At 40.2% G+C, this 26,232-nt stretch overlaps 2 protein-coding genes across 3 annotated transcripts; both read right to left on the bottom strand.

The window, feature by feature from the left end:
• Window positions 1-1,320: 1,320 nt before the first annotated feature.
• Window positions 1,321-13,941, bottom strand: LOC122775208 (regulation of nuclear pre-mRNA domain-containing protein 2-like). The gene is made up of 10 exons (XM_044035021.1): window positions 13,714-13,941; window positions 8,616-8,745; window positions 8,231-8,478; window positions 8,053-8,099; window positions 7,836-7,962; window positions 7,079-7,254; window positions 6,541-6,826; window positions 6,176-6,433; window positions 5,702-5,869; window positions 1,321-5,589 (listed from the first exon to the last, which is right to left on the bottom strand). Exons 1-10 carry the CDS (start codon window positions 13,907-13,909, stop codon window positions 3,599-3,601), a joined length of 3,627 nt encoding a protein of 1,208 aa, XP_043890956.1. The 5' UTR covers window positions 13,910-13,941; the 3' UTR covers window positions 1,321-3,598.
• Window positions 13,942-14,084: 143 nt separating this feature from the next.
• On the bottom strand, window positions 14,085-21,448 carry prpf3 (PRP3 pre-mRNA processing factor 3 homolog (yeast)). Of its 2 annotated transcripts, none has more exons than XM_044035022.1 (17): window positions 21,372-21,448; window positions 20,805-20,958; window positions 19,034-19,164; window positions 18,706-18,873; window positions 18,513-18,599; window positions 18,139-18,401; window positions 17,737-17,855; window positions 17,465-17,652; window positions 17,161-17,327; window positions 16,951-17,033; window positions 16,636-16,779; window positions 16,006-16,105; window positions 15,803-15,916; window positions 15,569-15,687; window positions 15,070-15,147; window positions 14,935-14,990; window positions 14,085-14,853 (listed from the first exon to the last, which is right to left on the bottom strand). In XM_044035022.1, the coding sequence occupies exons 2-17, from the start codon at window positions 20,947-20,949 to the stop codon at window positions 14,701-14,703; spliced, it is 2,115 nt and encodes a 704-aa protein (XP_043890957.1). In that variant the 5' UTR covers window positions 20,950-20,958; window positions 21,372-21,448; the 3' UTR covers window positions 14,085-14,700. The 2 variants fall into 2 exon arrangements, with proteins under 2 accessions (XP_043890957.1, XP_043890958.1); XM_044035023.1 differs by lacking the exon at window positions 21,372-21,448 and adding an exon at window positions 21,282-21,365.
• Between the last annotated feature and the right edge of the window lie 4,784 nt (window positions 21,449-26,232).

Below are 26,232 nucleotides of genomic sequence, written 5' to 3'. Positions count from 1 at the left end.
TGTGGAGACACGCACAGTCAGACTGGGTTAAATAGCATGTACTCAGGTCTTAACGAAACAACGCAAAGTTTACAAGTATGCGACAGGAGAAGCACAACATCAGCCCCTCCACCTGAATAAGAGATGAGATAAACAGCATGTCTGCACCTTAGTGACGCTCCGCTGTGTACAGACGAGAATAACTGCACACTTCCCGATGGAGCCGTGTCTCAAGTTTGCTGACCGAAGTATCAATTCAAACTATTAGTAACCGGACACATCCCAAGTGAACACAACGATTGGCTTAACCTCTACTAAACTGCTTTAAATTATTTAAATCCACCAACTCATACCAACAAAGGCAAATGTTCTGAAATGTCATTGAAATAAATTAAGTTTTAAACAGCACTATGAACTAGTCTGCATCGATTTAGAGGAACGTGCTTAATATAAACCTGAGTAAAGCTTTATTTTGGTTTTAATCATTCCAGTAGTCTACATTTGTGCAGTAGCAACAGTGAAACTGTATGTGATGGAGACTGAATGTGTTCACTCGTGACTTGAGGTTTCACTGAACTGCCACTTGGGGGAGCCACAACACCTTAGGTAGATTGTGGACCATAAACCAGGTCCAAACATCAATACAGTTAAGCCTCTAAACTAAGGACTATACAGTGGCAGTTTTAAATATGTTTTAATCTCACAGTACTTCACTACGTCCATAATAAAACGAGGAAGGTGCATACATGTGGTAGATTAAACATGAATTTTTTTTTGTCTTTTGGTGGAGGTACAGTACGTATTTGAAAAGTAAAGTTTTTTTTAGTGCTTAATGTAAAATTGTTATTTAGCTTTTGGCTGCTGGATTGTGTTACTTTGGCTTGCTTGCTAATGTTCAATGGTAAAGTCAACATTTCATTTCAAGTTTTAAATCCCATCTAGAAAATATGGCTTTCCATCACCTGTGCACATTATAATATGCAAATGTTAAGGGGAAACAAAATCGATAAGTCTTCTAAAAGCAGTAAATTGAGGTCTTTGCAGAGGGAATAAGTTACAAAAAATGGCGAAACCCCTCCATTGTCAAATAAGGACAGTGTGCTAACTGCTTACAGTCAGCGGTACAAATACACAAAATGAAAGACACATTAAGAGTGAGAAAAATAGACAAAGTTAAATATATAAGAAACCAAACAAAGTAAAAAATAAAAATAAAAAAGTCTTTGTTAACTATAACGTAATATGCCCTGGAAAAATCATAAATATGTGTGCATATAGTCACTGTGTAGAATAACTGCTGCAGGATGTGTGCATCACACCAGAAAGGATTGGACACTCAAAGACCAGTGATATAACATCATTGATGAGAACAGCAGTAATAGCAATTAAACTTATGAAATGTACACAGATACACATTTTCAGTCATTTTCAAACTCAAAACTGTCAAACAAATGAAGACAGGTTATTTACAGGGATAATTGAAGTGTTGAACTTGGAAGGTGCTGGGTTTGTATGAATGTATTAAACAGTTAATTTAGCTTCTGATGAACACACCACACTTGGGGGGTTTGATCATTAGCTATTTGTGACTGCGGTGACGACAAACAAACACTTTACAGAGAGTGGTAACAGACTTGTGTCATGTTTAGTATTACAACTCAGATGTTGTGCTAACACTGTAGCGAATATGTTTTTACAATGCATCTGCTCCAACACATGTGTATGGGAACATCTGCAGAAGCTCAAGTGTGTCTCAATGAAGTGTACTGGCGGCGGAGACGACACACACACTATGATTAGACAAGCACAGTAGATATGAGGCTTTGACAGAAACACTCCACCTCTCACTACTACATCAGCATTATGGCAAACAAATCCTGTACTAGAGGGCTGCTGCCATTGTGCTGACCATTGTTTATCCCTAGATGTGTTGAGAGGTGCACAAATGTTTTTGGACAAGGCCATCTGAGGACTAGGTATTGGGGGCAAAAGCATGAATTTAGCAAAAAAAAAAAGGAAAATGACCAGACCTATCTAAAAGAAAAATACACAAAGAAAACAAGTTAAATGTTAATGCAGTATGAAAATGGCAGCAGCTGTGTCAGTAAATTAAAACAATTACTCTATGAACACAAAGAAAATACAGCCTAACAACGCAAATAAATAACAGCGCCGTTCCAGTTATAATGACCAAATAAAATACCTCCCCCCCAGTTGAATTGAAACTGTGGATTTTATTCAAGTCAGTACATGTTGAAGCCTAGAAAAAGAGTGTGGTTTAAACTGGAATGCCTCTCCCAGCTGCCATCCTCTACCAAGTATCTTAAGAGACTGAAGTCTAACTTCAAGCGCGCACAAAGATACAACAATACATAATTATCTTCACCCTCCTCTTCAACATGGTGGTTTCAAAAAGGAGGAGAGAAAGGTGTAACAGACACTGCAGAGAAATTCTGGCGCTGAAGCTTTTCAAAGCCCTCAAGACAGGGAACATGAGACATGATCATTGTCCTCATTACCAGAAACCACAGCTTGAAGAGTAAAAGCTGCATCATCTCAGTGTTTTATATTTACAAGCTTAGAAATATACAGTAGGAGGAACAGAGAGGCGAAAAGGTTAAGCAAGAGAAGATGATTATTTACAGCAGGTTCTCCAGAAAAATGAAGTGTTATCCTCAGCTGCAACACAAAACCCATTACTTCAAATAAGAAATATCCTTTCTATGACAGAGAGAAAGAGAGAGAGGGAGAGAAACTTTCATAAATTTGTTTTGAATATTTTGACATAAAAATGTGGTTATTGGTCTTACGAGGAAGAAATATGTGGCTTTTGAACATGAAACGGAAGACAAGAGACAGTTAGCTTAGCATTAAGACTGAAATGAACAGCTAGTCTTGATCTGTCTGGTGATAACATCAACACTCAGCCACAAAACTACTCCCTGAAAAACCAGGTCAACTTTAAACATGAGTTTTTATTTAGATTTCAGGAGAAATGAGCTTAAGAGATGCTGGTATATTATTCTTTTTTACAGGTGGACAGAACCAGACTAGATGTTTCATCATACCCAGTCTTTATGCTAAGCTAAGCGAAGCTACCAGGCTAGTAGTTGCAGCTCCATTTTTAGCAGACTGATCCTCTCATCCAACTCTCAAAGAGAAAAAAAATTAGATATTTTTACTTCAAACTATCACTTCGTTTCTTTTCACTCTCATGCTATCTGACATAAAGTAACTCAATCACACAGGTCGACCAACTGAGTTTGGTTTCATTTACTTATTGAACTATCTATGTTATTCCTATATGTTTGTATGTGACTCTTGAACGAGAACTAATGCAACCTTTTTTCTGTGGTTTATGGAAATACGGAAAAAGGGACAAATTGAGGCTTGTTATACTACACTCCTCACTTTACAGCTTAAGAAGACTATTGAGCTACCTACAGTAGCTGAAGCAAAAAGATTTAATCAGCTATTTACACACAACTCAAGGTAGTTTTGATTCAAGCTAATTAACAGGGTAAAAATATCTGGGCTCATACCAGTGGGGCTAACACACACACTGCACTGCTAGTTGTGTGGCTTGCACTTCTCGTTCAGCTTGTTATAGATGACCACTTCAGTAGCGTGGGGGTAGGAAGGGTCTCTTCTGCCCATGATGGAAAGGAACACCTGTGAATGGAGGACCGTGTCGCTTGCCCCCTCGAAACCCCCCCCTGTGGTGATCTTGGTTATGCTGGTGAGACGGGGCTCGGCCTCGTGGCAGAGGTCTCTGGGAAAGCACTGGGGGCCGAGGAGTGGGCAAGGCGAGGAGGGGAACGGGGTTAGAGGTTTGGTTGCGGGAATGAGGTGGAGGACTTGTGGGGGGGTTCTGGAGGGGTGGCGCAGTGGACTGAGAAGAGAGGTGACCTGGGGCAGTGTCGACTGCTGGGGAATTAGGTGTGGAGGGAGAGGTTGAGGAGGATGTGGTTGACGGAGAAGGGGGTGGAAGAGGTAGCTTTGGAGGCTCCTTTACTCTGCCAAGTAAAGGTGGAGGAACACCAGGGGTACCTGGACGGTGGAGAGGGGGTGCATGGCGTGGGATAAAATGCTCTTTAACTGTGCCAGGACGGGGAAGCTTAGGGGGCTCGCCTAGCAGTGACGTCATGAGAGGTGGAGGAGCCATTTTGTTTCCTCTGTTCCCCATTCCACCTCGTTCTGCAACTTCAGGTCTGAGTGAGGGAGGAAGAGATAGAGGACGATCAACGGGGACCAACACTCCTCCCACCATTACTGCAGAGGGCACAGCAGGGTGGGTGGATGAAGGGTGCAGAGGCATGGGCGGTGGAGGGGGGCGGGGGATTGGCAGACTGCTGAAGAAAGGGGATGTAGGAGGAGGATGATGATGATGATGATGATGGTGGTGGAGGTGGGATGGAGGGGCTTGGTTGTTATCCGTGTGGAACGGCATTTGAAACGGAGGTAAGGGAAGGGCATGTGGGTGAGGATGGGGCAGATGAGGGGGGAGCTGTTGTGGGTGAGGAGGCGGCATGGAGCGGGTCATGTCCTCTGAGCCTCCCTGGCCAATGTTAAGAAGAGGTGACAGAGGCTGAGCTTCCATGTATTCCTCTTCTTCATACCACATCGCTCCACCTGGCCGTCCGCCACCCCCTCCTCCGCGCCGAGACCCTCGGCCAATCACACGGATGCTCTCGACTGTCTTGATGGGCTCTCCAGCCAGAGGACAATTTGAGGAGCTTAGAGTTTGAATGGGTGCGCCTTCAGTACACGGTGACACTAGAGTCTCAATACGATGGTACTGACCCTCTTTCCCATTCCCAGCATGAGACTCTTGACCTTTGCTCTTGTCTTCTCTTTTCGCACTCAGACATCCATCATCTGAGCCAGTGCTAGCTTTACGAGAGCCACTGGAGAGTCTCCTCTCGCCCATTCCTCTGTTTATGCCCATCATTCTTATCTGGCTGTGCTGTCCATCTTTCTTACTTTTCGTGTCATTACTGGGGGAGGAGGAATGCTGCCTCCTGACATTCATTGCTTTATCATCCTTCAATTTTGTGCTACTCTTCTTACCAGCTCCATATCGAGAAGAGGAGCCCAGAAACTCTCCATCACTATTGCTTCCCGATGGGGTGATCACAGCATCCCAGAGTTCATTGCGGTAGGCTGTCGGTGAGAGGCTATGTCCTCCGGAAGAACCCATGGATTCTGGAACACTCCCAGGTGTGTCCATGATCTCATCCTGGGTCGGGGTACCAGCAGCCTCATCTCTCACTGGAGTTCCTTCAACCCCATCAGGACTGACATCACCTAGAGCGAGACTAAAAGCTGGATTACCCTGCAAGAAACTGTTGATTTTTGATTCTAGGCTGGGAGGAGAGACAATAGGAGCTGAGGGACGAGAAGGAGGTGGAGGAGGAGGCGACAGCTGTCTATCTTTTTCCCAGTCTCTGGTTCTTCCAGACGTTTCTCGTTTAAGGCTGTTCGCCAGACTGGGTTTGGTTTTTGTGGTGTTTGGGGTTGGTGGGGTTTTTAATGTTGACGATTCCGGGGAGGTTCGGGTGGGAGGAGCTGAAGTTGTGTTTGTCACATTTTGCAGGAGAGAGGACAAACCTGTATCAAGACAGAAACGCAAAGATAGAGAGATAATGACACACAAGACAAATAACATATGTATTAAATGCCATTTGTGATTAAATATAAAAGCAATGTTTGTGCGTCGTACCTGGTGTGTTTGTTTTCGAAAGAGCACTTAGTATGCCTTCAGGTGTGATGTCAACACGTGACAGGATGCTGGCCAGGGCAGGACTAGGAGGGGTCACTTTAGAAGCCAATGATTGGCCAGAGGGGGTGGTGGGGGTCCCAGGAGAGGGCCGAGGTGATGGACTAGCTGCTGAGAGGGAGTGAAGCATGGAGATATTGACCATTTAAATACTTAAATTAAAGTTTTGACTTTGAATTGTGTTCAATCAAATAGTGTTAAATTGCAACACATCAGAGTAAGAATAAAACATATTGGCACATCTGCCACTAATGGAAATGTTACAAACATCTTTCTGCTACAGTAAGGACAAACGTTAAAAAATCAATAACTATGAAAGAAAAAAAACAGTGTTTAAAGAAATGTCAAAATGTGAAATATAATTGACTGCAAGGAAATTAAATCCACAACTTGCAACTTGTACAGGCCCAAACACACCTGTATTCTTCATGGCAGATGTGAGGGAGCTAAGAATGGAGCTGATCTTTCCCAAGTCCACCTTTGCCAGGTTGACCCCTAGTGCAGTGGCAGGAGCACTTTGAGCAGAAGCTGAGGTTGGAGTCACTGGAGTTGCTGTAGCAACAGTGGTAGCAGCACTCGTCTTAGAAGCTTTTGTAGGTGTTGTTGGAGGCTTTGATGCTGCTTCTGACTTAGTAGCCTTGGAAACAGCAGTGGGGACTTTGTCTTTCTTCGCATCTGCAGGTGAAAATAATATACTAATAATATATATATACTTTTTGAATCAACATTACAACGCTACAACAATAAACCCTCTAATGTAGAAACAACCTGTAGCCACTTACCCCCTGCTCTGGCAGCATCAGCCTCTTCATCAGACATGTCCATGTCCTCCATGTCTCTATTGTCATTCAGTGGTTCTCCTTCATCCATGGCTTTGCCATCCAGTTCTGGATCCACCTGGGCTCTGCTAGCACCCGGTGCCAGGAAGGGTGAGTCAGAGCCAGTTGGGGAGGGGGCATCTTCAGAGGGAGATGGGATAGGGGAGTCATCAGGTCCAGGTAGATTCGACTTGAGAGAATCCAATTTCCTCTTAAGACTGGCCACACGGTTGGCAAAGGCATTGTATGCCTGAGCAAAATGGCAGGAAACAAGCAAAAAAAAGTTATTTATATTGTTTTTCTAGGATAAATCAACTAACATTTACCCTAAAATCACAGAGGTCTTTACAATAATTGATTAGATTGACATTATATTTGAGTTTTTATTTCAATAGAGAAACAATAACAAAACTGATCTTAACAAGTACTGCGTCTTCAAATGTTTCCTCAGCCAATTATAGGCATTATTAGGAACAATAAATTGATTCAACCCAGCACTCACATTGGCCACAATTTTAACCTCCTTGTACTGCATCTCGTAGAAAATGTCTGCATTTCCCAAAGCTTCCACCAGAGGAGGTCCTGTTTTCAACTCTTTCTCCAGGAAGCCGACAAACTCCTGTAGCTTTAAACTGCCATCCTCAAAGTCCTTTGCAAACTTGTTCCCTCCTGCCTTGTCTGGAGAAAGACACAATTGACAGACAAGCAAAAAATAAATGAAATTCACAAAAATGTGTATGTATTAAAAAAAAGAAAAAAGAAAAAAGATCCCATGGGATATTTCAGCTCCTTTTTACTTCTGTGATTTTCTATCACTTCAACTGTCAACAGTGAATTAAAGCAGTGATGTTTAATCTTTATGATCATGGATGGTTAAGCCTCCAAATGACTGAACCTGAATGTGTTTAATGTATTGGTTGAGTAACATAAACCTTAAAGATGAACTCAGTTTCTCTGCTTTAAAGCAGAAAATATCTTGTTTCAGTATGCACTGAAACAAGAGCTCAAGTGAAAGAAACTTAATCCCACACCTCACTGGAAACTGTTTTCACCTGCTTGTCTTTTTGTAGAAAGACAATAGAAATACATTATGTCTTCTGTTACACATACACATTCGCTAACTTTGTGTTATTTATGTTCTTCTGATGTGACACACAGAAGAGATACATTAAAAGCTGGGTATGGTAAAGGATTAAGACAGAGTGGACAGGACAATAGGTATGTGTGATGATGCAGAAATAAGATCAGTGACATCTGACCTTTAAGCCTCTTGAGTGCCTCTGTGCTGCAGATATCCAGCCTGAGAGCTGCCAGCTGCTTCTCCCTCAAATCCTGTTCTGCAACTGCTCTCTTATGTCTGGACAACTGATCAATGAGGGAGTGCGGCTGGAAAAGAGAATTATATAAATACTTACTCTAATATCATGACAAGACTTAACTGACAGCACTGATTTCAGACACATATTTCACACTTACTGCAAACTCTGCTACTATCTTGGACTTGAGTGCAGCTTTGGCCTTGGCTGGGGAAAAAAGTACAACATAAAGTTAATATAAACTTAATATTTTAGATAGATACACTTCTTGCATCTGGGAATTATGTATTGAGTCATTAGTTGACTGAAATGTAAGGAAATGTACAAAAAAAACTGACCATTTGCAGGTGGAGTCTCCTTTTCCTTTTCTTTTTCTTTTTCCTTTTCCTTTTCCCTTTCCCTCTCCTTTTCCTTTTCCTTTTCTCTTTCCCTCTCCTTTTCTTTTGCTTTTTCCTTCTGCTTCTCTCGCTCCCTTTCCCTTTTGTTCATGCTGGCTTTAAGCTGAGTGATGACCTCTCCAGGATACACACTCCTCTCCTCCCAAATTGTAAAGATCCTCTCCACTGACCTCCGAACCTTTCCATCTCTGATGTTGACAAATGAAAACACAACAGAACACATCAGTGCTAGCAGTAGAACAGATACAACACATTACTTTTAACTGCTATTTATGTTAGAACAAACACATCTACTAAAAGGTGGACAGCAACACTCAGCACTCACTTTATGAGCTGAACAGCATTGGGAAGGACCTCTGCGAAGGCCGAACGAAAGACAATGGCGTTCTTTCTTTTGCAGTTTTGTATGACATCGTTGGCAAGGTAGAAAAGGTTCAAGCGATGATTGTTGTCAGCTGAAAAAAGTAAACAAAGAACAGTATGAAATGACATACATATTTTCAGAACAGCTGCAGATCTTGTTTTACTGTGGAAGCTCCATTAATAGATACACCTACAGAGGCACTGTATCAACCACATATATGAGTGCAGTGGTTGATCTATGATGCAGATTTTTGTTTTCTTTTTCACCCGCAATCTGTCAGAATACAACAGCTGATGATGAATAAATGATAAAAGGAAAATGTTTGACTGAAATACACATTTATTGAACACTTGCACTTGATTTCTCCAACCAAAAGGAAATGGCAAAAATTGGCCAGATTAATTAAATCAGTCTACCTGTAAATAAAGCATAACAAATAAATACCATTTAGATCCATTAACAATTTAAACTAGCAGGCTGTGGTACCAGCACTAAAAGGATTCAAATGTTTTTTTGTAAGGCTGCAACAATTCATTGATTATTAATATCTTACTAAATTCAAATCATTTTATAATCAACTCATCTGTTTGAATGTTTTTGTTTTTATAAAGAAAACATGTTTTCTGATTTTTCAGTTTCTTAAATGTGAATATATTCTGGTTTCTTACTAAAGAAGAACTTTGAGATCATCATCCATGTTTGGGAAACACCGTTCTGACATTTCATGGACCAAACCATTACCACCAAAAATAGTTAGTTGCAGCCCTAGTTTTTTGTTGTTCCAGGTAAACTTAAACTTACGGTAGTTACTTAGATAGTTATGGTGGTCAAACCTATGCATGGACATCTGAATTTGATTCCACATTACAAAAATATTTAATATTTACTAACTACGTTTTATTTAGCTTTATTTTTTGTATGTACAATCATTATAGAAATCCAGTTTTTTTTTATTGTGTCCTCCTGTGAGGACTAAAAAGATTTGCTGCTGACTTGAACATACATGCCCTGAGGTATTTATATGCATTGACTAAACATGGGTCTCCTTTTTGATAAAGATTCTAATCTCAATGTGACTTCCCAGTAAGATAAAGGTTAAATCAAAATAAACATTTTAAATTACTTTTTTGAACTGTTTTTTAACATAGGTCTGGCTGATCACCTAATATATATGTGTGTGTAGTGAGATTGAGGATACTTGCATTCCCTTTTTAATGTAGTTACATCCCTTGCCAATAATATCCATATTTAGCCTTGTCTGCTTTTACTGTCAGGATTAAGTAAATGTAGAAAAGTGTTTTCCAGGTCCATCTAACTAAACAACTACATTACTGGCAAGCACAAAAATCAATTCTACTGCTTCCTAAAATAGGAATTACCAATCAAGAACAATTCAAATAAAGCCCAAAAGCACAGGTTCTTCACAATTTTATCCAGCTTTAAAGAGGCAGACACTATAATTAAATGTCTTAATATATCACATTATAGAAGCTGTCAGTCTAAGAATACCATCACAGCACAATCACCAAAGAACTTCCACAGATAAGTCTGATAGTAAACAAAAATAGGAAAAGGCCAACTGCCACATATAAACTCAAGCCACAAAGAACTACAATCCCAATTCAGGACCAACAAGACACAGTTCCAGGGTTCCTCAAGTGAAATTAAATTAAAAAGGAAAAGTATATGATGAATCTAACTCTATGTACACATGTACAGATAAATGCAGATAAAGCAATCTCCATAGAGAAAACGAGTCTGAAATTCACAGAGCATACCTGTAACAATACAAAAGAGTTGGACAACAAAGAGCCGCACAAGGAAACAGCTTAAAAAAGAAGATGCTCAAAGCAGAAGGAACATCAGAGTCAAATATTGACAAAGCTGAGGCTCTCAAGTAACAAAAGTATTGTTCAAAATGTCAAATGTGGCATCGTATTTGTTGAGTATGTGGTTCTCAGAACAAATGTTTGCTTCATTTCTTTATTATCAATGTGCCTTTAAAACATTACAAACCCCTTATTGTTGCTCATCGTCCCCCAGCTGCAAGAATACAAATTGGAAAAAAAGCTTAAAAATCAGTTCTTGTGATTTTTCATTTACCAACATAAAATGTCACAGCAAAGCTGCTGCTTTGAGATTAAAGAATGGCCCTTTCAGCGTTACTTGAAATACACGATTGCTGTGAGCTATTTGTGCAGATCTGTGAGAAACAAATATGTTTTCTTCGGTCTGTAGCATATGATGTGTATAGCACAGGACAATGTTTAATCTTAAAAGGTAATTTCACACACATTTTGGCTTTAAGAAATATTGCGCCTCCTGCTATTTGAAAATTGCAGCAGGCCATATTGCGATTTTTGACTGTCCTCAACATTAATAACATAACTAAGCTAAAACTGGATCTTCATTACTTTCCCACAAAACAAATCACTGTAGCTAATTATATTGTATTGTAGCATATTAGAACATTGAACAAATGTACTCAGCATCGACATTGACAACAATGAAGACTGCTGCATTTATATGCACAAACGATAATATGCCAGCAATGACATGTTTGTGTTGATGTATGAAGGTATTTTCATAGTTTCTGACCCTACTGCACACATTCAACAAGCATTTTGGGATATTTTCTTAACTACGGTCACCCACACAAATAATAAATCAACATTTTTACAAAAAAAATTACAAAATAAAAATATAAATTAACAAAAGTAACATTCAAGTGGAGGGCAAAAGACAGCATAACACTGTAGTCCACTCTGAAAACTGATTGGCTTGATGATTCCTTTTAGACCCATTTTCTGATTCAAGGACAAACTATTTGGCTTATGGTTAGTTACTGCAGCTGTGGCAATAGCCACAATGGAAACTCACTAATGGATATAAATAATTGATAATTGCGAGTTTGCACATGAACTGTTATAAGTAAACATTATGACCAAATGCATGGCCCCAGCAGATCAATAAAACAGCAGCAGACAACCAGCAAAGACAATTGTACAATCAACATTATATTCCATTGGCTAAGTTGTTTGTTTGTGTGGGTGATAGTTGAGACTATCACCCACACCATTTCTGGATTAAATGAGTCTGTGTCCTGCTGCATTCATCACTCTAAGTTCCTAACAACAACCATCTTAGAATAACGTAAAAATAATTTTAAAAATGTTTACAATTGTTCTTACTCTTCACAAACTAAAAAGACATTGCTAAAGGCATATTGCAAGCAACAAGATCACAGATCAACAGTGGTACAAAATACCAACACTTTAGACATACTGCGTATTGCAGTGCTGGCAAAAGAGGACATGCTGACTTTAGATTTCACCAAACAAGACCATTTAGATGAAATTGCAGTCTGAAAGATGTAGTACAGTTCGCTTTAATACCTTTAACTTCATTCACTAATACTAATATAACAATTGCGTATGATCATTATTTTGATTTGAAAATGTAAGACAAAATCTCCAGCACTATCTACCACATCTCACTCTCATCATCTCTGAATGAATATTGTTGATTTAAGATTATTACAATGCCTTAATAAATACATAACTAAAACACTGATGCCACCAAATGGCTCTTACTAGCTTACAAAAGCACAACACACCGATTCTCATTTCCAACTGCAAGACAACAAAACCACATTTGCCAGAGCGTTATGGAGGAAAGCAGCATTGAACCACAGACTAACTGATTAGCCTATATAACAGAAAATTCACCACCATTTATTTTAATTAACCAAATAAATGTTTTAGTCATTGACCTTAAAACAGAAAAGGACAAATGTTTCTGGTACCACATTCACAGATGTGAGAATTCTAAGATTTACTTTTTGCTATGGTGCAAATAAATTTCATTGGACAGAAATGACACTGCTTTAAGGCAGGACTCAGACATAACGTACCATATGCATCAGCTGCTACTGCACTGTATACTCTACCAATTGGCGAAATATTAACTGGACCTATTAGTGAGACCACCTTCAAGTCAGGAAGGTAAAATTACTTGAATTTGATTTGCATTTACAATTTGATTTTAGTTCTACCCCACATCAAACTATAAAATATAACTATAATGTAAAACTTGACGAAGTAAATAGAGGTTGTCCACTACTCATCTAATATTCATCTATTCATTGTTTGGTTCATAAAATGGCACTGAAAATATCAATATTAAATAAGTTTTTACCAGATTTCAAACTAATGACATCCTCAAATAACTAGTTTGTTCCCCACAAACCAAAGTTATTCAGTATTGGCAAATAAACAAGACCATATTGACCAGATTATCAAATTAGCAGGCAATTGGTTAAAAAATAAACAACAATAATCATATAATTATCAATTTATTGTTGCAAAAGTGATATTTAGCATGGAAATATTTTAAGAACTTCATTACTTTGTGCAGATAATTCTAACTTAAAATGACGATAGCCCAGTCAAAGAAGCGAATTCCATAAATGCACATCGCTTGTCGAATGTCACATAAATAAACAGATACAAGGGGAACATTTGCAATCATATTCAATCACATAAACTGTAGTCGGTTCAAAACACAGGGTGAATTTTGAGGATATTTCAATTTATGGGCCACATTTCTGCTTTGAGTGGACTTTTACTTTGCCTTGACTTCTATAAAAAATAAAATCGAAAATTCATCACAAATGGGGATCACAGAGGTGGTTGTTTTCGACTAGCAGTGCAGTGCGGAACAATTCTCCGTGAAAACGCAGAATCAAGTTTCTTGCGGAACGTGAGCTCCTGAGGCCCGGCTGTAAACACTAAACGGGATATGCTAGCAGTAGCTTAGCAGTATTAAGCACACATTTGGTGTGGTGATAAAACAGTATTGGGTTTCACTTTGGTCGCTTAAAGAATAACATTGACATATGAGAATAAATCAACATTATTCCCTAATATATGGATTCGCTTTGCACATCGCATAAAGCCTACACGCTGCTAGCAGCTACAGTAGCTGATAAGACATGTATTTGAATTGGCTAAAATGAGCTAGCTAGCGGGTTAACATGAGCGGCAAGCTAGCTACTCACATTTCTTGAGCCACTTCATCCAGTGGCGAACGATAAGGCTGTGGCTCTTCTTGTTTTCAATGCACCAGCTGGAAAGTCCCTGTATCGACTCCATAGTGTTGGATACTCCTTGAAACTTCCTGTCTAAAGACGCTTCCAGAGCAGCGGTAGAACCACGGGCTCCGTGGCCGCTTGCAGCCCCTGAACCGGCCGCCATCTTTCCACCAGCTCTGTAAGTGACGGTGGTGAAGGAGCTAATGTACAGAGAAAACACGCCCCCATGTTTGACTCGCCGTAAATACAACTGTTTACCAAGCGAGCCACAAAGCAACAGATATTATCTGAAGTCAGAGCAAGTGAAATTAGATAGAAAACACACCAGAAAAAAAAAATACGTGTGTTAGTTTATTTAAGGCTGTTACCAGAATATTACAGAGAAAGAGCTGCAAGTGAGTCAATATTTGCTCTTCTATCCAACAGAAAATAAAATGCATTTGAAATGTACCTGTTTACCTGTCTACAGCCTCATAATCTCACAGGTTTACCTTACATGTGTTAGCACAATTACAGTGCAGTCATTGGCTGTTTGTTTTACCAGCTTCACTCTCATAGACACATACATAAGTGTACACAGGGATCTCATTAAAAAAAAAAAGTGAAAGTATATTCTGACAGTGTTTGTCCTCTCATGTAAAGCCTTGGGTTTGAGATTTACTTATATGTATCCATCATGGATAACATCTGATAGAGGAGTCTATCACCAAAGAGATGGACACTGAGGTGCACACACAAACACACACCCTCTCACACACGCACGCACGCGCGCACACACACACACCCTCATGTGACACTTCACAAAAACAACCACACAGGTTTTATTGTTCAAGTCTCTTGACTGGGTTTTGTTTCCTGGGCACTTGGACGCAGCAGCTTGTCAGCAGTGAGGGTCAGCTGGAAGTGAGGTTGACCGTGTGAGGGCGTGCCGACTATAGCCGTGTGTTCCAGAGTTCAGTCATCCGAGGTCTCCAACACGCTTTGACTGAGGGCTAGGTCCCAATAATGTTCAGTGCCATGCTTCTTGAAGTGCTCTCTGGCCATGTTCTCTGTGGGGCACTGCTTGAACTTCATGTCTCCAACAAAACTGCGCTCTTTGGATGTTCCCTGAAAAAACAAAAAGAATCATTGGACTATCCCAAATAATTTATTAAATATTGAAAAGAAAACAGAATGCGAGAAACTCACCTCCCAAATCAACCAACATTTGTTGTTTCTCCTTGTATCATCATCACCATCTGGATCTAATGAAGAATAAAGAGTTTAGAGTCTTGAAAATGAGCACAATTATATGAAAGAGGAATGAAAGACAACTACTCTTACCATCTCTTTTACTATTGTGTTCCACCCATTTGATTCTGTGCATCATCAGCCTCTTAAACTTTTTTTGGGATTTGGGACCTGCAACAAATTACAAAGTACAACAAACTCAGACACAAAATACATAAACTGAGTTTGATTTTTTTTCAAAAAGTTTCTTGTGTGTTTCTAGACCTTCCTACATCACTTGTAAAAGAAACTGAGAACTTACATAATCAATCTAAGTCTATCAAAACAAATGGATGAATAAGGTTGTGCAAGGTATGGAGGGTATCACTAGGTGGTAAGACACATCAGGTATTTCAACATTAAGGACGAATAGAAAAGGTGTAAGAACTGCTTTAAGACCAAAAATGAACGCTGAAAATAATCAATCAAGTAACCGTGTGACAAGTGATTGGCATTTATGTTAAGTCAATACTTAATATTTATCAATCTTGACCATGGAACTGCCAAGAAAGCTGATGTTACTTAAAGCCTGAGAAATGTTCTCCACACTTACCTCCCTCCACTACAACTAGGTTGACATCTTTGTGCAGAACTACTGTGCCCGTCAGATACAGCTGATTAGCATTGGCCTCCACTTTAAACTTCTTAGCAGGATTTTGCAGGTTACGGATTCTGTACATGGAAAGAAAATTTATTATATTAAGCAAACTACTACAGCAACACAAAAGCTGAAAAGCATACACTATCCTTGCAGGACGGTGTTTGCTCTCTCTATCCAAATACAAACCTGTACACTGCAATATGAACACCATCTGTGATGTCTTCTTTTATCTTTTTGATCTTCTTCTCTTTCCTCTGCTCTGCTGTGAGTTTGCGAGCAGCATTGGCCTCTTCATGAGCCCTACAGGGGGGAAACAAATTTGGAGTTTGTTCTGTCATACATTATTCGAAAAACAATGAAGGAGGGATGAGATTAATGGCTGTACTAACTTCTGTCTCTTGGCCATCTGTGCTCTGACATGGGCTTCAACCTTTGTTGGGTCCTGAACTGCTTCTGTCCCCAGCACTCTCATCAAATTGGAGATTCGCACTGAGAAAATGAAAAGCAAACATTATCATCCACAATATTCTGCAAGTTATAGAGTTATAGATGGAGTCATATCTGCAAGCAGATATGACTCCATCCACACTATCCCAGTGTTCTCCAAGCACCTTATACAATGACGCAGATAGTCTGATTCGCTTTCTGATGGGTTGACAGCTGTGAGTGAAAAGCCCTGTTTACAATCATTTACACTTTTCCTTTTACCTCGCCTCAAGTCGCAAAACAGAAATCCCTGCTCTCATTTTTCACCATTGCTGTAGTAGTATTTTCAGAAATTAAGAAACAACTGCAGAGAAGAGATAACAGTTTCCCGTTACCAGCATGTGCATATTTATTGCACACACATGGTCACTTGATGTTAAGGTGCTGTGTTAGATTACTTCTGACACAGACCTGAAAGGTTTGTCTGGACGCAGATAATTTGTGTTTGAAAACACTCTTTCCAAACAAAAGTGATATGGATGTGGCCTCACACTGTAGCCGTTTCTAAACAGAGAAATACAAGAGCTGGGTACCTTTAGGTTCTGGTGGAGGCATGAGTCCCAGTCGAACCTTCTCTTGGACTTCTTTTTGGCCCTCCCTTCGCGTCTGTCTCCTCAGCTTCTTCTGTTCTTTCTTTGTCAGGTACACCCCCAGCGTGACTGGTTTATCTGTGTCAACTGAAAATCCCCAACACAAAATCATTGCAGCAAATTATTATAGTAGTCATTAAATTGATACCATTTGGAAATGTTTATACCTTATTGACAACCTGTCTATCACTTCTGTATTAGCATCATCAAATTAAATTTAAAAAGAAAGTTTTTTCATTTGAAATCAGAAATACTTACCTGGAGGGTTAATTTGGGCAGGATGTTCTACAAGGTTGGTCACACCAAACAACGCCATCTGATCAAATTTGGTTTCTGTGTTTCTACACAAGATGAAAAATAGAAGGCAGTTGAGCAAGTACAACTTGCAAATATTGTTGTTAGTATTCTACTGTTTTGCTGGTGCAGTGTGGAGAACAAAGAACAGTTTCCGTAGCTATAGTTTCTTACATATCTATGTGGGAGGGCAGGATATAAGAGTCCCACCACTCAATGTGAGGCACCTCCCCGTCTCCAATCTCCTTCTTAGGGGCAATCAGCGCTAGCTTGGTGGAAGCCTGGATTCCAGTCTTTTTTGCTGCCTGGGCAATCTCATTTTGTAACCTTTCCAATTGGGCCTGAGTGAGGTAGGAATCAGTGTCAGACAGACAAAAGTCAAGTCGTGTGAACCATTTATACAAATAATTACATAGCAAACAACTAGACTGGGAGCAGATGACTGCTGCCACTGAAAACCATGGAAGACATATCCAACCTTGGTTCTAATTCTCTGAGCAATCTTCTCAAAGCGTCCCTGTTCATGGAAACGGAAGCTCTTGCGAGGGCGTTGGGATGGTGCTATAAGCACACGTTGATCGAAGTAGGAGGTGGACTCCAAGTCCTCCCCAGGCTTCTCCTTCAGCTGCTGACGGAACTGCTCCCTCTTTACCGCTCGAATGTTAGCTACACATTGAGAAGAATGTAAATGAGAAAAATCCAAACAAGCAAATATGACTGTATCTATCTGTTAGACTGCTGCAAACATACCTTTCAGCGTGGGCATGCGGTGTGTAAGTTCAACCTCTTTGCCACTCGCATCCACAGTTCTTCCCTTATCATCCAGAATAAGAGGAGTTGGCTTGTTCACCTCCTTGATCTCTACTTTTCTATATAAAAAATGGGACACAGAAGAAGATCAGTGAAGGGAGGCTTTGTAATTCTGTGCTAAAGAATGTATTGGAAGAGGAAGAAAAGTGGTGAAAATCAAGAACTCTGATTAGGAACTTCAAATGAAGTGCAGTATTACACCTTTCAGTGAACAGCCTACTGGGCATTATTAGAAGAAGAAGCAGCTGTGTTCACACTGCAACATCAACAAATATAATAAGTAATACATTATCTATTTTATTTTTTTCACTTTTAGATTTTTTAATCAATAATGTTACTCACGGAGGAGCAATTCCCATGGCGTGTAGATTAGCTAGTGCCACTATGTTGTGAGGTCCAGTGTTCCCCAAGGCTCCCAGGATTCCAGGTTTCATGGACAACTGGGCCTGTATTCGTGCTTGAAGCTCAGCAGCCTTGCGGGCCTTCTCTATGGCATCATTCATAAAGCTGGCAGCCTGGGAAGGGGCAAGAGATGAGCCACTACCAGGTGCTGCAGCAGCTGAGGTGCCAAGAAGCCGTGACACTGTTGAGGCTTCCATTTGTGACTGTGGAAGTGGTAAACACTTAAATCAGGCAGAAGTAAGACCAGTCTTAATTCGAAGAGTATTTATTGAAATTATAATACCTATGCATCATTTACAGGGGAATAATCTTACCGGTGTGGCAGAAACAGGAGAGCTAAAGCTGAGTTGTTTCTTTCTCTCTTCGATTTGTTTTGTGGCAGCCTCCATCATCTGTTTAATCTATTAATACAGACCATATGTTAGTAAATTCAAAATAGTAATCATAAAAATCCAAAACAATAATTTAGCCACGATCTTTCTTGTCACTGAGAAAATGGCATCATACCTGCATTTTGGTAAGCATTCCAGGGCTCTCAGATGGAGGTCCAGGGATGACCTCAGGCTCCTCCACCTCCTCAAAGCGAGGGACCCGTTTACGTTTGGGCGCTGTTCCGTCTCCTGCTTCAGATATTTCTCGCACTGCACCTTTCTCCACTTCATCACCAAACACATCCTGAGACCAACCAGAAACACCAGAAAATTTGATTATCTTAAAAAGAATGACATAACCGCTGGGCCAAAAACAGTTTTTTCACTTGGTATACTTGCATTGTTCTTTTCCATTTTTATAAATAATCTGCTTTCAGAAAATTCTGTCTGAAACTTTAACTTACCTTAAGATCTCTTTTGCGGTTCTTGTCTCCTGCTCCTTTGTTACCACGGGAACTGCGGCTCTCCTCCAGTGCTTCAAAAAGACGCTCCACAAAACCTCCGGCAGATTCATCAAGGAAAGGACGAAGCTGGTCTGAGGTAAAAAAGAATGCCAAATAACTTTATTCATTAATCCAGTACAACAATATAGGTCTACCATAACATGTGCCTTCACATCTCTTTACTTTTCCGAATGTAAATATGTATGTTAACCTTTCCTTGTAACTACATAATTTACATGAATTAATTGAGATCACTTTTGAAAGGAGCATGTGCAGTACAGAGCATTATAATTTCTTCACTTAAATAGAAAATATGGATGGGCAAAGCCAAACTCTATTACTTATTACTAGGGAAGAAACACTATCTTAAGTATCAGAGCTGATTGTTTTTACTGGAAGGAGATCAGCAACCACACTGAGGACCCCACCCCAATATTTTCCACCAACTGTGGGTCTTTCCACAAGCAACAGCTTTGGTGGAACCAGACTGACATATTACTCGATGCATGGGACCGAGAACATCCAGTTAGAAGTAACTGAAGTCAGTCAGAAGTCAAATTCAGTTGTTGTTGCCATAAAAACAACTGCTCCTCAGAATTAGCAAAGACGGGGTGTTTAGCTTTGTAATCTTGGGCCTGCTTCTGCACAGCAGGGACTACAAGTGACCGCAAAAGGCAACACATAGATAGAAAATGTCTTTGATGTCACCACATACCTTAGTCCTAGGTGGACTAGAAAATTCAGTGCCTTGACTGATACACATGGAAGAATCAAGCATTAAACACTAATTAATCTTTGCCACTATGGTGCACTATTTAGTGTGGAAATCTTTAACACATAGCCAGCCCTCTCACTGCACAACAGTGGTTAAAATAAGCGGTAAAAATTAGCTGCTGGGGTGCAACAGACTGGAGTGGCATGGCGCCTAATACCAACAATCTCAAACTCTACTGATATAATTGGTCATATTTAATACAATGCCCCAATTTGTTCTATAATGTTTCACTCATTCCTCAATCAAAGTGGAGAACACTCCTCAAACAGTTGCACCTCAGATTAACTCGAGTTAAACAATGACACTTGTTAGTGTTTGTACTAAATATATACGTTAATGCTGCAATATCAAACCACCATCATCAAGTAGTACATGAATGCAGTCGGCAGTTACACCACAAATAAGGTAAGTGAAGATGTCTGCTGTGGACAATGGAAGCAGAAGATCCAATCACTGCTCCACTCTGCACTGGGGATTAAATATGGGTCAAATCCATTTGTAACCTGTATTTTTGCCAAAAACCATTCACTTTATAGTCAAGTCGGTGACTCTGCTTCCCTTAATTGTTTTTAAGCAAGCTATTCAGTCTAAATTACTTCACAGCGACAACACAGCTCTTTGTTTACGTTCACCTCCCCACCACTAGCCACAAACATGTGACACATTTTGTTTTCTGGGCTCTCTTACAGTGTTTAATTAGCAGTTGATATTTTAAACACATTTACGCTTGTGTAAGAACGAAAAGAAGTAACAATCACGTACTTGAGAAAGAATCAGAACAGAATCATCAAGAATTAAACTGATTATTACTTCCCCACCCCCCACCCCCGTTTATGCACAGAAAATATAAGGTTTCTAAGACCCCTGGATTCCCTGGGGCCACATTGCACCATATTTCATGGATCTGAAATAAATGTGCAGGTATGTAAATGCTAGTAAGTTTCAAATAGTAGTTACCTGTTGTCTTCCTTTTGTCCAGTCCTTTCCCAACACAGTGTAAAGCTGCAGTGACCACAGTGGGCTCTGAAAAACCAAGCACTTTCTTCACAGTGCGTTCCACCCATGGTCTTAACTCCTCCACCTCTCGTTTAGGTAGAGACATCCTCTAATCCTGAAGAACAACAAAGCATTGTAAAATTAAACATATGGACGAGATCGCCTCACAGAACTTATAACCTCGTCTGACAATTAACACGCTGCATAAACAAACACAACTTCCTCTCTTAAAGCACATTTAACCCAGTCCTTAAACTGTGTGTGAGCCAATAGCTACACTGTTCGACTAGCCGACAAATGTGCTAACCAATAGCAACAAAAACGCTGTAGTCAATTACATCCGCCCAAACTGCACAGTTTCCTGCTAACTAACCTTAGCATGCTACCGTCTGCCAGCTATCAACATCGGCGAATAACCGCTTAAAGAAGCATACGAACCTCACAGTTACGTATTTGTCCCCTTTAAGACAATGTATTTCGTGAAAGTCAAAAACAAATAATCAAGCGTGTGAAGTATAAAACACTCACGATGCAGAATGTTGACCGAAACTTTATGTTCAGTCGCGCCGTTCTGAAAACGTTTCGGATCTACGACCCGGAATCGGAAACCGGGACTTCTTCTTCATCGGGACAATTACATTGCGATAGTTCCGGTCAGATGCACGATGGTTCCACCTAGCAGCGTCCGACGGACACGATAGAATGTAACTCTCAAGGTAACACTTTGAGAATTATGCTTTAAATATTTTCGACATCACAAGAAATATGTTGTGTTAGATCAAACGAACGTCAGCAAGGCATAAAAGGATATGATAAAACGGGGTACTGTACAAGAACAAAGCAGCATTTCTAATAATATTATAATACTAATAATAATGATAATCATTTACGGCAGTGTAACGCTATACACAGTTTGGAGTTGTAAATCACAGTTCAAAGTTCTTATCACACATGAACCTCCCCACTACTGCTCTTTTAATCAAAGTTAATTATATCTATAAATGTAACAAGTGCTTTATGAAATGTATTTTTAAATACATTGTAAAACCTAAAGCCCATCCGATAACAGTTTCCTGCAAAATGCTTGGACTGAGCATGTGTCTGTTTAAGAGTAAATTGCTGGAGGATAAAGTAGTAGAAGATGGATGGATGGTTATTGTCCAATACATATTCATGCACTGAAAAACCAGACAATATTTATACATTCAGACTTTCTTCAATACTTAGTTAAACAATTATTATATTTTGGAAGCAATTCATATCTTTAAGATCTCATCCTTGCTTTAGAATGTAGAATTTTGTTGAATGTCACGTGGTAATGCTCCATCACATTTCAAATTTACATTGATTTGGAGTTTGCATATTCTCCGGCTTCCAAAAACATGCAATGTGGGGATTAGGTAAATTGGACATCCTAAATTTGAGTGAATGGTTGTTTGTCTCTATGTGTGTGGTCCTGCAATGGAGTGTCCATGACACAATACTCAGAACAACAAATTAAATAAATCAAAAATTAAATCAGTATGAATAAAGCAAAAGAGAATTTAAAAAAGACGTCACGCAAAAGCAGCAAGAGTATATTATATTATATAATTTCAAAATAGTAAATAACAGTAATTAAAGCAATGCAACCCAAGATAAAATTAGACTGAATGAGAACAATTAAAAGTAGAGCATTTAACAATACGCAAAAGCTGTGACTTAAAGCAATAATGATCACTGAAATAGATCAGGTCATTCACTTAGGGATCGGAAGCATGGTGAGGATGACAACGTTAGCAGTAATTTGTAATGATCTACATCCATATAGCCTAAGATGCAGCTAATTTGATAATTGCATTGCTTATCAACAAATATAGAGATTTTGATACTTTATCACGTTGTGGAAAAAAAGAAAATACAATGGCCTCCTCATCTACGGTCATGGTTTAAGACTCATTTGCATCATCTTTTCTCAGTCAGTAGTGAAACATTGTTCAACCATCGCTTAACTACCAACAAAGTACAACCCAGTTTTCCTGTCTGAGTCAATCATGTGAACTTCATTTCCTCCCACTGTCAACCCGTCCGTCCGTCCCTCTCTCTCTCTCTCTCTCGCTCGCTCTGTCTTTGCATGATGTGGGTCAGTGAGTCAAGTGAGTGCAGTAGTAGTAGTAGTAGTAGTAGTAGTAAAGTGAGTATGAATGCAGTGTTGAGCCTGAGGCTCCACCAGCCCATCAGATCAGCCCATCCCCACTATAACGATACACGCTTTTACTCACACTCCCAATGTTGTGTGTATATAACCACCAGGATAAACACATTATACCAGCCATGCTCTTAGTTTGCTACACTCAACAACAGCACCCCCTCCATCAGCCTGTCAATATGCTGATTCATCGAGGATATGTTGCTTATCATTTTCACTGACTCAGCCAGTCAGTTTACATCCACGTTTACATGCAGCCCGTGGCTCAGCTTATGTGAAGAACCAAGCATTTGCACTTCCCCCCTTTTCTGGTAACATAAAGAAAACCTCTTATTACAACACAATAATAGAATGGACTTTCTTTGTATATAAGCATATATGTCCTTTTCAACCCTAACATGTGACCTTCCTCCAAAACCACATTCGTCTGTGTGAATAGAAACATGATTTTGGATCGAGTTCGCTCAGTGATCTTTCCGTGCAAGAAACAAGATAAAGATGAGAATCAATTAATATGTGATGTATGAAATTCTTAAACAAACTGATGGTCAGAGTTGAAACAATACATTGATTTTCATTGAAAGAACCAAAAATAAGTACAGATAAAACACAAATAAGCAAATGTGTCTATTTTCAACTTTTATGAAAGCAAAAATAACATGTTGTCATTATTCTTTATTCAGAGAAGTACGACCATTTTAAAACATGACTGTGGGACTGTTAAATGGGTGATGTTTTTTGCATTTAATGATGATCTTTCATTTGGAGGATAAAGTGGTAGAACATGAGATTCTAGACAGAAAGTCTAGAAAACAGGCGGATTATAGCATGAGCCCATCATTTGTTTCTGAAAGTATTAGTGTAGAAGGAGTCTAGAAAAGCTGTAATAGCAGGCTTTACTGCATGCAAGCGCAGCATCACTGATACTGACCACATCATGTCTGAATCACCTGTAAGAAAACACCAAGCATTATCATAAAGACCCGCACAGTCTGGCAGGTCGGTTTGTCACAGGTTCACTCTGTTTGGTCATAAAGAAATAATTGGATGTGTTTATTAGATAGAGATGCTTGATCGGTTTCCTTTATTTTTTATTGATTGATGGCTATCAGGAAGTAAATATAAAAAAGAGAGAGTTGCATTTAGCCACCCACCTATCTCCATGATGATCCACCAACACTGGTGATCACCCTGAATTCCTCAGTGGTTCCTCACATGAGCTGCCTGCTCCACCCACCACTGCCCTCCTCTCTCTTGCCAACTCCATTATGTAATGACACCTCAGCACATAATATGACATGATATTTCTCCACAACTACACACCAAGGCTCAGGCGACGCACGATCACACTGTGCCACTAAAAGAAAATGGCATCACCGGGCCGTTTGATGAGAATTGTATGAATTATTCTGTCATATTACTGGAACCCCAAGCATTTAGTCTGCAGTGAATCCCTGTCCACATCCAAAACCTTTACAAGTGCTTCCTTTCATTTGCTGAGTGTACTGAGGTGCACTATTGCTGCACTATTAATATTACATAAGAGCATAATGTATGACTTTAACTGAGATATCGCATGTGTTTCTTCACACACAGCTCTTTTTTGAGTCATCAAGTGTGTGCTTATGGTTTATTATTTCATGCTGACCCAGATTTATTTCATTGTTTCTGACAGGGGCAGTAAATCGTCTTGGAGGATAGAATCTCAGGAGACTGTGCTGTCTTTGCTTCACACATGACTTCAGTGTGAGTGCACGTGCATGTGTTGAAACCCAGAAGTGTGGGTTTATCTTATCTCTCTCTTCTTCCCCCTCATTCATTCACCCCCTCTTTTTATTCCGCCAGTGGCGTCTCTCCTCTCAGGTGATTCCCCTTCATTCACTGCACTTAGACACTGAGCAGTCGTGTAAGATGGCGTCATCCGAGACAGAGGCTACCGAGAACACATTTAGGCCAAAGAAACTGATGAGGATTTGTTATTTGCCTGTAGCATCGAGTGTGCTCCAAATATCACACACACAATGTCATGGACTACACGTGTGCCCTTGAAAGAGCAGTCCTGATAGCTGTGTCTTTACTGTGTCCCCTGTTGGTCACGCCACAGTGATGGGGACCACAGATGGTGGACAACACAGGAAGGCCTGTCATCCCTGTGATCTCCAGCGTGGCAGAAAAGACCGAACACCAGCTCTGATTTTCATCACAGTGTGCAATTTTAATGAGCATTGAGGCTGTTTTGGTACTGGTCGACACTAAAACCCCCGAGGACTCAGGGTGAGTAAGAGGAAGTGTGTGTGTGTGTGTGTGTGTGTGAACACACGAGCATGAATTCATGTGTGCAGTTGTTACGAAGTCACGATGACTTCGCCTTGCATGAGTTTCACTGGAGTTCAGTGAGTGATTGATTGGGTGATATTTTAGAATCCTGGTTGCATCAGCCCGTGCAGCAGGTAACTGCTCAGACATCGCGTTAAAACCAATAACAAGACTCGGGCGCACAATTAAAACGTACACAACGAGGGATAAGAGGGACAGTAAGTCCATTATGTGCAATCCTCTTGATGCTTGGACACACATGCTCGATTAATCCAACACACGCTTTTTGGACACTGACGAGTGAAAACAACCGGTGATCTGTAAACGACCTTACACTCAGCGCCTGCTGTGATGCAGTGAGAAAAGCAAACTTAGAAAAATAGACTAAAATAACATGCAAACACCATGTAGGTGGAGCTGATTAAATTATGATTTCCAAAATAAGTGGGAAAAACAACACCTGTCTGTCATGCATTCACAAAACTGAAATGAGGTCTCCTCCTCCTCCTCCTCCTTGTGCCCTCCACACATCCTCTTCCCGTCCTTTTCCTCTTGCCCCTCGTTTCCATTCTCCAGAGGAGAAGGGGGGGGTTTGTCTTCTCTGCTAAAAACTGCATGGATACAAGGGGGGGCTTAGAGGGAGGCAGGCGGAGGGGAGAGGGGGCGGTCTCCGTTGTTGTACCACAGCGGAGTCAGTGTGTCAGAGACAGGCCCATCACAAAATCAGCCAGTCAGTGTGTCACAGTGGTCGGCAGGGAGTGGCACACGTGCGTGCATCCCTTGTTTATATCTGTGTGTGTGTGTGTATGTGCTGCATGGCTGATTTCATCCCATCTGAGCTGGGAGAAATCAAACCACACCCTCCTCAAATATGCCACTCTCGTG

The sequence above is a fragment of the Solea senegalensis genome, linkage group LG9, assembly GCF_019176455.1.
Source record: "Solea senegalensis isolate Sse05_10M linkage group LG9, IFAPA_SoseM_1, whole genome shotgun sequence".
Taxonomy (NCBI): Eukaryota; Metazoa; Chordata; class Actinopteri; order Pleuronectiformes; family Soleidae; genus Solea; species Solea senegalensis.
This window is presented reverse-complemented; position numbering and strand designations above follow the sequence as displayed.